General features: G+C 39.9%; 1 protein-coding gene across 1 annotated transcript in view; it reads right to left on the bottom strand.

Annotated features, from left to right (window-relative positions):
- Nucleotides 1–10545, bottom strand: part of PSMB2 (proteasome subunit beta 2) — a 40820-nt gene extending 30275 nt beyond the window's left edge. The window contains exons 1-2 of the mRNA XM_003788182.3: nucleotides 10313–10545; nucleotides 4047–4169 (exon numbers count right to left, since the gene is read on the bottom strand). Coding sequence (XP_003788230.1) covers nucleotides 4047–4169; nucleotides 10313–10403 — 214 coding nt within the window. The 5' untranslated portion in view covers nucleotides 10404–10545. The remainder of the gene's footprint in view (nucleotides 1–4046; nucleotides 4170–10312) is intronic.
- Nucleotides 10546–12907: the final 2362 nt, after the last annotated feature.

The following is a 12907-nucleotide window of genomic DNA, read 5'->3' as shown; positions in this document are numbered from 1 at the left end:
TCTTCCATTCTTGTGATACTTTGCTAAGAAGAACATTTTCCAGCTCCATCCATGTGAACATGAAGGACGTAAAGTCTCCATCTTTCTTTATGGCTGCGTAGTATTCCATGGTGTACATATACCACAGTTTGTTGATCCATTCATGGATCGATGGGCACTTGGGCTTCTTCCATGACTACCCCTGTTCTTAAAGCCCACCATCTTTTGTACACTCAGAGTATCCAAAGTACACAGACCAAGGGATTCCATAAGTAGTTCTAGTCCCTTTATTCATGCAAGTTGTGAAAAGCTGATTAGTACTGACAGCAATTCCTGGATACAAACAGAATAAGGATGACTGTTCTATGGTGGGATTAAATTCATATTCTTGTGCAAGAACAGTGGCTCACACCTGTAATCCTAGCACTCTGAGAGGCCAAGGAAGGTGGATTCATTGAGCTGAGGAGTTTGAGACCAGCCTGAGCAAGAGCAAGACCCCATCTCTACTCAAAATAGAAAAACTAGCTGGGTGTTGTGGCAGGTGCCTGTAGTCCCAGCTACATGGGAGGCTTAGGCAAGAAGATCACTTAAGCCCAGTAGTTTGAAGTTGCTGTGAGCTATGATGTCATAACACATAGATTTCAGACACTGAAATTCTGTCTCAAAAGCAAAAAAAATTCACATCCCTGCTTCAGGTATTCGATCATCGAAAGATTGTTGTTTCTTTTGTAGAATAAAAGGAGAATGAATACACTGTTAGTGAGAAAAAAAAGTCTTAAGATGCCAATTTTTTAAACTTTATTTAAAAAAGGACGAGAGAGGCTCGGCATCTTTAGTTCAGCCCATCTACTTGGGAGGCTGAGACAAGAGAATCACTTAAGCCCAAGAGTTTGAGGTTGCTGTAAGCTGTGATGTCACAGCACTCTACCAAGGGCTACAGAGTAAGACTATGTCTCAGAAAAAAAAAAAAAGGACATGAGAGAAGACAGGTTAGGACAGCCTCAGAGTCATATTTTATCAAAGAAAATGTAATTTTATTAAGAAATATAATACAACTTTCAACAGTACAAGCCACAGAAAAAGAATATTTCTGTATTCTGTAACATTTTAAAAAATAGAATATCTCATGAGTATACTTCAAAATGAAGTTATAATGCTAACAAAAGAACAACCCAAAAGAATGACATCGGGGTGCATTTAATAATGCAGTCACCTCGGACCTTAACCCCCTCCATAAAATGGGACCAGTGCCAAAAGACAAAAGAATGATACAACTCAGTGGACCCACATGGAAAATGCCAGTTTGGAAAGACAAATTGTTTAAGACATTTCTATCACCACTGTCAGATGAGACTTAGATTCCAACAAATATTCACTGTACAGCCACTATGTTTCAGGATCTGTGCTATGTGTATTCACACGTATTACTGAATTCTACCTGCACAAGTCTATTAGCAGTAAATTCTATTAGGATTAGTATTACATTCTATTAGTATTAAATTAGTATTAGTATTGAATTCTACCCACACAAGTCTATTTTGTATTAAATCACAACAAAAGCAACTCTGGACAAACGAGAATACTACTGAATTCTCCACCTAATTCCCCAAACACCACTAAGAATTTGACCATTATCTTAAAAGTCAAAAAGTCTGACGCTTAATTATCTACATATAGACTTATCTCTTTCTTTCATTTATTTTAACTCAATTCTTTAACTTCAATATATATGGGAATTACTACATAGGGTTACATATACAAAACTGTACTTAATAGGTAATTTAAGAATCTTTAAGGGCAATTTTAACCAAAAAAATTTTTTTACTTTAGAAGACCTTGAAATGCCTGTAACTAGCCACTCCTGCTACTCTTCTTCACTTTTCCCCCTAGGATAGCCAGTGAAATATTATTGTACCTACTATACTTTAGAAGTATTACCAGCACCCTTGCCATGTAAGCAAAGTAGAACCACTTTTAAAAAAGCAGAATTTGGCTCGGCGCCTATAGCTCAACCGGCTAAGGCGCCAGCCACGTACACCTAAGGTGGTGGGTTCGAATCCCCAGCCCGGAACCGCCAAAGCAACAATGACGGCTGCAACCAAAAAATAGCCAGGCGTTGTGGCGGGCGCCTGTGGTCCCAGCTACTTGGGAGGCGGAGGCAGGAGACTTGCTTGAGCCCAGGAGTTGGAGGTTGCTGTGAGCTGTAAAGCCACAGCACTCTACCCAGGGGGACAGCTTGAGGCTCTGTCTCAAAAAAAAAAAAAAAAAAAAAAAGCAGAATTCTTGAAATATTATAAACTTGCTTAAACCTAAATACATGTGCTTTATGTTCCTGAATGGCATGAACTGAGCCTATTCATCTTTAAATTCACTGTATTATTAAGCAGAGCGCTTAACATAGATGAGGCCCTCAGAAGTACTTATAGAACTGAATTCATAATGCTAAACCTATCGTCTAAAAAAACTATATTTGCACGCAATTATATTCAAATTAATTTCTTCACAGCTCCACATTGTACCAGTGCAGTGTGCAAGAGAGCTATTGAACTATGAGGTAAGAAGCTGCAAATAAAGTTCTCCCTGCTGGAATACCACTACAGACCTTCCTGAATCGGAAGGCAGGTGGCTGGTAGTATTTGATGGGGAGGCTTTCCCTTTGGATAAGAGTTCATTAGCTCCAGCGAGACCTCACAGAACCTCACAAGAGTCTTAATTATCCCATTAGACAAGAACCCACCTGAGAGTAAGGTAGAACCCTTTTGTGGAACAATAAATGCCTTATTACACAAAGCTGTAAGTTTACAGAGCATTTTTGTTAGGTTAAGCAGTTAGTTAAGACATAAGCAGGGTGGGTGGCAGATGCAGTTAAGCTATTTTGGCTATTTTGGACTGGCTTGACTCAGGCAGGTTTGAGCTGTCATGCTGAGTCGTCAACAGGAATGGGACTAATTGAGACTTTTTAAATGGGATGCCTTAAGATATAGGCTAATCAATGTTCCAGAGACGTTCTGATGTGGACAGACAGATTTAGTCCATATGACATCAATACTAACTTGGATCATTTTGGGAATAGCCTGATTAGGATCTTGGGAAACTTCAAAGAAGCAAATGATAGCCCTCAAAAGTTGTGTATAAAATACAGCACCGTGCTTTCTAGTAGCTAAGACAGGGCTCGGTTTGCTATCTAAGCTGTTAAAATAAAAATTGCCTTTCTTGCTAAAACATTACTTGCTCTTGCTCTCTTCAATTATTTCAGCAACTACCTCAAGTGGCCACCATGCAGCTCTAACATTTTGGTGAGCCAGCCAGGACAGAGTTGCTTTTAATAAACTTTGGGACTTTGCCTGCTTGCACCTGCTTGCTCTGCTCATTTACTCCATAGACTCAGTACCAATGACCATTCTTTGGTACTGGGAACCAAGAACCTAGGAATACAGGGACCTGACATTTGGTCCCAACACCTAACAGTATTAGTTTTTATTGTATTAGTTTTATCTACCAAGTAGACAATGGTTCTCTGCTCTGAGATTACTGTAGAAAATCTTTAGGATCAGTTTTCTAAAATAGGAAGACTCAAATGAAAATATGACCATATAGGCCTCTTCATGTATAGAGCTGACAGTAAAGAATATTCTTTTTCAGTTCAATTTAAAGACAAACCAAGTGTTAAGGGCTGAATTTTGTCCTCCAAAAATTCATATGTTGAAGTAACCCCAGGACTTCAGAATGTGACAATATTCAGAGAAAGGGTCTTTAAAGTTAAAATTAAAACAAGATCATCAGGGTAGGCCCTAATCAAATGTGACTGGCGTCCTGTAAGGAGAGGAAATCTGGACAAGGACAGTACAGGGGGAAACTATGTGAAGACACAGGTTTGTCTCTCCTACAAGCCAAGGAGAGAGGTCTAAGAAATCAACCCTGCTGACACACTGACCTCAGACTGCTAGCCTCCACAAGCCTGAGAAAATATATTTCTGCTGGTCGAAACCACCCAGTCTATGGTACTTTGTAATGATAGCCCAAGAGAACAAATATGCTAACCAAAGCTATGCTCTAATCTTACCCACCATTTCGCATCTTATAAAGTTGCACATTTTTCTGAATATATTCTGCAAACTGTACAGTGTCTCCAGCCTCTCCAACACATAGCAGCAAGATTTTTTCACTCATCTTAAACATCTTGTCGTGATCTGCTCAAAGAAAAAAACAGTGTTACAAACTGCCTTAACAGAAATTAACAGCTATTATACATGGAACCATAAACATGTATTAGTTATTACAGTTGACCCTCCATATCCCTCAGTTCCACATCTATGGATTCAACCAAGTGTGGAAAATATTCAGAAAAAAAAATAGTTGTGTCTGTACTGAGTATGTACTGACCTTTTTTCATTGTCATTATTCCCTAAAATATAGTATAATAACTATTAACATAGTATTTACATTGCATTAGGTATGAAAGTAATCTAGAGATGACAAAGTGTACAGGAACTTTTATATATATATATACACATACACACACATACACACACACACACATATATATATATATGAAAGGTGACAATTGAAAATACAATTTAAAACATATAAGGGCATTTTAAATTCCAGGAATAGGGCTCGGCGCCTCTGGCTAAAGCAGCTAAGGCGCCAACCACATACACCTAAGGTGGCAGGTTCGAATCCAGCCCGGGCCTGCCAAACAACAATGATGGCTGCAACCAAAAAATGGCCAGGCGTTGTGGCAGGCGCCTGTAGTCCCAGCTACTTGGGAGGTTGAGGCAGGAGACTGGCTTGACCCAGGAGTTGGAGGTTGCTGTGAGCTGTGATGCCATGGCACTCTGCCCAGGGGGATAGCTTGAGGCTTCATCTCCAAAAAAAAAAAAAAAAAAAATTCCAGGAATAGGACTATAGAAGTAACTGAGAGGATCTAGCCAATGACAAATATCTTTAGGATCATGATTACAAAGCCCTGAAATGTTTCTAAAATGTTATTTATGATACTTATACATATACAAAAGCATACATGATAAAGACTGGTGCCATAATTAAAACTAAGGAACCCTATTAAAAAAGAATAGAGGAATACTATGCAGCCATAAAGAAAGATGGAGACTTTACCTCCTTCATGTTTACATGGATGGAGCTGGAGACTATTCTTCTTAGCAAAGTATCTCAAGAATGGAAGAAAAAGTATCCAATGTACTCAACCCTATTATGAAACTAATCTATAGCTATTGTAGGAAAACTATAACCCAATTTTAGCCCAAGAATATGGGGAAAGGGAGGGGAGAGGAGGGAGGAGGATGGGTGGAGGGAGGATGATTGGTGGGATCACACCTATGACTTATCCTATAAGGGTACATGTGAATCTTACTAAATGTAGAATATAAATGTCCTAACACAACAACTAAGAAAATGACATGAAGGCTATGTCAACCAGTTGGATGAAAGTATTCCAAATTGTATATAGTTACAACCCACTGTACCCCATGATAGTATTAATATACATAGCTATGACTTAATAAAAATAAACTAAAAAATAGAAAACCAACTGAAAATATAAATCACTTTAAAAAATAAACTCCATTTCCAAAGCAAAAGAGAAAATTAAAATGATTGCAAAGCAAAAATTCTAACAAATATTCCAACAGCAAACTATTTAAAATGCCTCATAAGAATCCTAATACTCTATAGTCTTATCTAGGCAAACCAGATTCATTCAGATTAGATAGATAACTAAATATTCAGATTGCAATTATTGCCTAGAGAAGAAAAATCCATATTGAGTCTGCAGCTTCAGAGAAAGCCTAAATCTTCCTATCTTGCTCTTGCTTTCACTTTTCATTTTTCAAATAGTGCTGAATAATCTTCCCTGGAAGACATGTTTCCTGTTTGAAAACATCTGAAATGTCAAAATCCCTTAATAGGATTTAAAGAACAAAATGCTACTGTCAAATACTTCATAAGTGTTTGAGAGTTGTAGATACCAGTAATATGGTTTCTTAAACTTTGAAGAAAAAATACAAAATGTACTTGTAGATAGTATCAATTTGCCTCAAAACTCCTAAACAAATACATTTTTACTTGTTATACAGGCTACAGAAAACATAAAGACTATTACTTTCCAAACTTGTTTAAAGAAAAATGTTCAGGCGATACCCATAGCTCAGTAGGTAGGGGGCTGATCCCGTACATGGAGGCTAGAGGGTTCAAACCTGATCCAGGCCAGCTAAAACAACAATGACAACTGCAACAAAAAAAATAGCCGGACACTGTGATGGGCACCTGTAGTCCCAGCTACTTGGGAGGCTGAAGCAAGAGAATTGCTTAAGTTCAAGAGTTTGGGGTTGCTGTGGGCTGTGACACCACGGCACTCTACTGAGGGCAACATAGTGAGAGTCTGTCTCAAAAAAAAAAAAAAAGAAAGAAAGAAAAAGAAAAAGAAAAACATTTACTTATAATATGTTGTCTATGTAAAAAGAAAAAGGACCAGAAGCATATATTCTAAGTGCTTGACAATGGTGAGAGTATGGGCAATTTTCATTTCCTTGTTTCTGTTTATCAGTATTTCCTAAAATTGCTACACTTAATATACATCAATTACAGAAGAAAACATTGTTTAATAAGTTTGCACTACTTTTATAATAAGAAAAAAGCTGGGATTGTTTATAATGAATTTCTGTCACATTTTGAAAAAGGCTAAAATTCTAGGCAGTAACCTATTAAATTTTGAAATGAACTTAATAGAAGGCCAAAATGTTTTTTAAACAATAAGCATGTCCAGTGAGTAGTGGAGGTGTATAAAAACACAAGTGCCATATACTAATGGCCCTGAGTTGTACAAGAAACTGCCTGAGCAGCTCTAGGGAATTTCTGACCCTTGACAAGGAACTTGCAAGATTCCCACACATGAAACAAATGGCCAAAAACAAACACACAAACAAACAAAAAAGAACACCAATGTGTAATACTGAGGAAAACCAATGTACTAGAAGCCAACAGACCTCAGTTATAGTCTGAACTCAGTATTATGAACTTGAGCAAATTACTCGTCTGCTCAGTCTCAGTTTCCAAATGTGCAAGATGGTGATGAATAGCACTTATCCCTGCCTAATTCACAGGTGAAGAAAACCATAATAAATTCTATATGCATACAGGATTATTATACTCAGTGTTAGATTATACATGCTAAAGGAATTCAGAAAAGAGAGTTCCATGTGGGCTGGCGTATTCTATGTAACTTAAAAGCAATTCTATACAGGCGAAGAGAAAAGAGACATGAAATGCAATACATAACCAAACCAAGAGTTGTACTACTCAACTTGAATAAACTGGCAATCTTTGGGAAAGTCTTCCTTATAGTATCAAAATATTTTACAAAGTGACCTACTGAAAAACTGATTGGAAGTTGTATTTTCATTTTATACTTGGAGAAAATGAGTCCCAAAATGTTACTACTTTTCAGCATCTATGCCTTGTCCAAATTCACTCAGGAAATGAAGGCTAGGAAAAAGTCTTCATATACTTCTAAAACTCCTATTATAAAAATTTTTATACCAGAAAAGACTAAGGGGGGCAGCGTCTGTGGCTCAAGGAGTAGGGCGCCAGCCCCATATACCAGAGGTGGTGGTTGATCCTGGCCAAAAACTGCAGACACACACACACAAAAATAATAATAAAATAAAGATTTCATTAAAAAAAAAGAGAGAGAGAAAAGAAAAAAAGAAAACTAAGGAAAAATTACAGAGATGTGAGTGCAATTATTTCCAATTACTTTTCAAGAACTAATGCCAATTCTTCTTTCCCCCATACCACTGTGATCTTTCTTTTCTCTCAATACTCAGGATTTACTCCTGATATCATTTATTTAAAAACTAACCTAATAGGCCGGGCATAGTGGCTCAGGCCTGAGGCCGAGGTGGGTGGATTGCTTGAGCTCACAAGTTCAAGACCATCCTGAGCAAGAGCAAGACCCCATCTCTAAAAATAGCTGGGCATTGTGGTAGGCACCTATAGTCCCAGCTACATGGGAGGCTGAGGCAAGAGGATCACTTGAGCCCAAGAATTTGAGGTTGCTCTGAGAATCTGTCTCAAAAATAAATAAGTAAATATAAAGAAAAACCTAGTAACTAGGCTCAGCGCCTGTGGCTCAAGTGGCTAAGAAGCCAGCCATATACACCCAAGGTGACAGGTTCGATTCCAGCCCAGGCCCACCAAACAACAATGATGGCTGCAATTAAAAAATAAAAAATAGCCAGGCATTGTGGCGGGCGCCTGTGGTCCCAGCTACTTGGGAGGCTGAGGCAGGAGACTCGCTTGAGCCCAGGAGTTGGAGGTTGCTGTGAGCTGTGATGCCACAGCACTCTACCCAGGGAGGCTCTGCCTCAAAAAAAAAACAAAAAACAAAAAACAAAAAACCCTAGTGACTAGCAGTATTTCTTTTATCATAAAAAATCATCTTGCAGTATTTATTTCCTTGTTGTTTCAATGCCTTGGAACCTTCTATGGTTTATATCTAATTTGCTGTGCTCCCTGTAACAGCTAGAAGTACTGGGTATGTATGTAAGCCTGAAGTACATTCCACCTTTTGAACAATTTTTCATATATTATTGGGATGAAAGATAAGACCTATTGACTTGGTTATTGCTCTACCTAGATAACACTTCATACTAAAATCACTTGCTTGTCAGAGGCCTTAGTATTCAAAATAATGGACAAATTTACTCTTTTTGGAAAGACTAGTTTACAGTCTAGTCTACAGAAAGAACTTCTACAAACCAACCAGGGATTCTCCAAAGGTAATTTCACTTTAAGAACAATCCATACTATATACGTGAATGTTTAACAAACCACTTTCAGATCCCTCTTTCTTCAGAACAAATAGAACTCAAGCAAAGTTCCTCAGAGTTCTTTCCATCTCCCCAGGTAGGAGCCAGCACCTGACTCTCAGATGTCTGTCACTTTACAAAGGCAGTAGTGGACAGTTTTTTGCCTTTGTTCACGTACTTCAGGAAACTCCAGAACTGTCCTCCGCCCTCAAAGATTTCCCTTATCTCTATAACCAGAAGGAATCTCTTTTTCCTTTGCATTAATTGAGCATTTCGATTGTACTTTTCATGACACGTCACTTTATAATTATTTGTACATATACTCTTACGGCCCTGTAATTTCTTTTAAAATAGGGGCCACATCTTATCCTTCTTTGCATCCCCTCAGCACCTAGCACTGTCAAACCCTACAGGTGCCCAAAAGCTATTTGTCAAATGAACATTAAACCATCTGAGCCAAAGCGTGATACTTTTGGGGCAAAAATGTTTTGGGGTTTGGGGGGCACATAATACTTTTTCAACAGTAGCATGTCTATGATCAATCATGAAAACAGACTCTTCGATTCTGCAGATCAATAACCAAAATCTTATTAAGTTATTATTAAGTACTTACTATAGAGAGACAGTATAGTATAGTAGTTACGGACAGAAGATGTGGACTCAGACTGTGTAGGATGAACACAGGTTCTGCCCTTGTGACTGTTACGCAAGTTTCTTAACCTCTGTACTTCAGAAATTTATAAAGTGGCAATATAATAGGGCCTATCTCAAATGGTAAAGTGAATTTATGTAAATCACTTACCATAGCATCTAATAAGGGACGAGCATTATTACTACTAAGTATTTGTCAAGTGTTAAGCATTTGCACATAAATCAATCTTTTAAACAAATCTGCAAATTTGTTGTTACTAATAAGGAAATCTGGGCACTGCAAAATAACCTGTACAAAGCCATAAAGCAAGTAAGTGACAGGGCTACCTCCTAACTCCATTAACTACTTAAATATGAAGAAAATCTGGCAGCCAGTGCGTTGGAAAACTAGAAGCAAAGGTTCCGAGCTGAGCCACGGAAGATAAAGATAGCGGAAGTGAAGCTTCTGGTGTCAGTCTCACTCTCCCCAAGCGTCCCACTTAATGCCGCCAGCAAACTAACTTCGTCAACAGTGACAACAAGAAATTTATCAGAAATTCGGGGGTAGGGAGCCTGGTGCCAGGCATGCGTTTAAATACTTAAAAACTGAATCCCTTTGGGCAACTCTCATCTAGCAAGAAGCCTCTGGCTAAGGCCAGAGCAAAGCACTGACCTAGGATCCCCGGAGGAGCCAATGCCAAGGCCCCAGGCTTGCTTGTCTTTTTCCTCAGTTATAAAAAAGATTTGCGGGCAGGACAGGCCGGTTCCACCTCCCAGACCCCCAGTACTCACCCAACCCCCCCACCCCCATGAACTCTCTCCAGCTGCCCCTACAACCAGGCCCAGTCGGGCCTCCCTCCCCTGCTTCTTCTCACCGTCCTTCATCTGGACAATACTGCTGGCGGCCACCCGGTCGGAGGCGACAAGAACATAGTCGGGACCCTGGATACCGATGAGATACTCCATGGTGGCGGGAGGACAGGGACTGCAGGTTAGACAGGGCGAGGAACTCGCCGGCTCCTCGGCCTCACCGGTGAGACAGCACCACTAAGCGAAACTTGGCGCGACGCCGGCCGCGCGACTACTTCGGCCCCTGGCGCTCGCGGATGACGTAGCTGTCGCGAGAGGTTGGAAAGTGGGCGTGGTGTTGGGGGTATTACGCTGGGTACTTGCCTCTGGGAAATACCTGTTTCCTCCTATGCTGGCGGTGCAGGTCTCTTACCTTTTGTGATGGCCAGTTTCTTTATCTACAAATTGGGATTTTAAAACTCGCTCGAGGATAAAATCAGGCACTGTATGTAAAGTGCCAAGCACATATCGGTGCCTCGAAGGGGTAGGTCCCAAGATGGCATTTCCCTTCATTGATCGGTTAGCTCTCACCAGAAACCTCCTACCTACAGGCCGGAATGGAGAAAAATTAATTTGAGAGGACTCCTACTTACATCCTTCACAAACACAACATATCCTTAAGCTAAAGATATAGGTAAGAAGATTAAAATAAAAAATAATGGGAGATCCTAGCACTCTGGGAAACCGGGGCGGTGGATTGCCTGAGCTCAGCAGATCAAGACCAACCAGCCTGAGCAAGACCTAAACCTGTCTTTAAAAAAAGCTGGGCATTGTGGCCGGCGCTTGTAGTCCCAGCTACTCGAGAGGCAGAGGCAAGAGGATCACTTGAGCCCAAGAGTTTGAGGTTGCTGTGAGATGTGACAGCACACCACTCTACCCAGGGCAACAAAGTGAAACTCTGTGTCAATAATAATAATAATAGGAGAAAAATGGAAAATTGTTTTTACAATCCTTGGAAGAGACATGCTTCCAAGCATGACAAGGAACCCAGACGCAATATAGGCAAAGGCTTGACAGACTTGACTGTGTAAAATAACGAATCTCTCTGTGGTGAAAGTCATCCTAATGTAAATTGGGAATATTTCAATATATGAAATAGTTAATATCCTGGAACTTACATGAAAAAGTTAATATCTTTAACTTAAAAGGCATTCCTACAAATCAATGGGGGGGGGGGAAGAATACAACACAATTTTTTAAAAACCCAAACGTTAAGGAAAGCAATTCACAAAAACATAAACAAGAACAGCCAAAAAATATGAAAAGACCCTCAACCTTGATGGTAATTAGGAAAATGAGAAATAAAAAACAATGAGTAGTACAAGTTGGTAAGATTATAAATTACGCAATTTAGAGAGGACGATTTTGATAACTATTAAAATTAAATGCGTGTAACTTTTTAAATGTGTCCAAAATAAATATTTGCACTAATAACCAAGTATTTGTGTACAGAGATATTCAGTGCTGCAGCACTGCAACAGCAACAACAGCAAAAAAGAGAGACCAATTTCTTGGTCCATAAACACATTGTAATATAAAGGATGGTACAGTCATACAGTAAAATACTATGTAGTGGCTCAGCGCCGGTAGCTTGGTGCCTGTAGCTCAGTGGCTAGGGCACCAGCCACATACACCAGAGCTGGCAGGTTTGAACCCAGGCCAGGGCCTGCCAAACAACACTGACAACTATGACAACGACAGCAACAAAAATAGCCGGGCTTGTGGCAGGCACCTGTAGTCCCAGCTACTTGGAAGGCTATGGCAAGAGAATCGCTTAAGCCCAAGAGTTTGTGGTTGCTGTGAGCTGTGATGCCACAGCACTCTACCAAGGGCGACAGTGAGTATCTATCTCAAAAATAAGAATACTATGAAGCCATTAAAAGGAATGAAATTAGTCTCTCTCCCTCAGTGCTTTGTAAAGAGGTGGCAGCCACCTCCTATTCAGCACCATGGCCACCCACAGACCTCTTGGGAATCCTAAGATTGTAAAAAGAGGACCAAGAATTTTATGCAGTCAAAACAGTCTGTCAAAATTAAGCATAACTGACAAACCCGGAGGTATTGACAAGAGAGTTCAGAGAAGATTCAAGGTCCATATCTTGATGCCCAACATTGGTTAAGGGGCAATAAGAAAACAAAGCATATGCTGCCCAGTGGTTTCCAGAAGTTCTGCATCCACAATGTAAAAGAGCCGAAAGTGCTGCTGACTTGAGACAAATCGTACTGTGTGGAGATTGCTCGCATTTCTTCCCAGACCCACAAAGCCACTGTGAAAAGAGCAGCCTAGCTAGCCGTCAGAGTCACCAATTCCATTGCCAGGCTGCACACAGAAGAAAATGCATAGACAGCTCACATGCACATTTTCTTGTGTTTAAATAAAACCATAAAAACTTCCCCCCCAAAAGAATGAAATTAGTCTAAATATACCTGTATTATGGCCCAAGATATAAGTGAACCCGGAAATATTTTCCTAAAAGTAGCATGGTGTTATTTTGTTGGTGTCCTCCCAGCAGTAATGAGTGAGTTCTCACTTTATTTGTTTGCATAAGAGCTGGTTGTTTGGCTCGGCGCCTGTGGCTCAAGCGGCTAAGGCGCCAGCCACATACACCTAAGGTGGCGGG

The sequence above is a fragment of the Otolemur garnettii genome, unplaced genomic scaffold (assembly GCF_000181295.1).
Source record: "Otolemur garnettii isolate 467f Iridium unplaced genomic scaffold, OtoGar3 scaffold00025, whole genome shotgun sequence".
NCBI classification, from domain to species: Eukaryota; Metazoa; Chordata; class Mammalia; order Primates; family Galagidae; genus Otolemur; species Otolemur garnettii.
The sequence above is the reverse complement of the archived record's forward strand: the minus strand, read 5'-3'. Positions and strand labels throughout refer to the sequence as shown.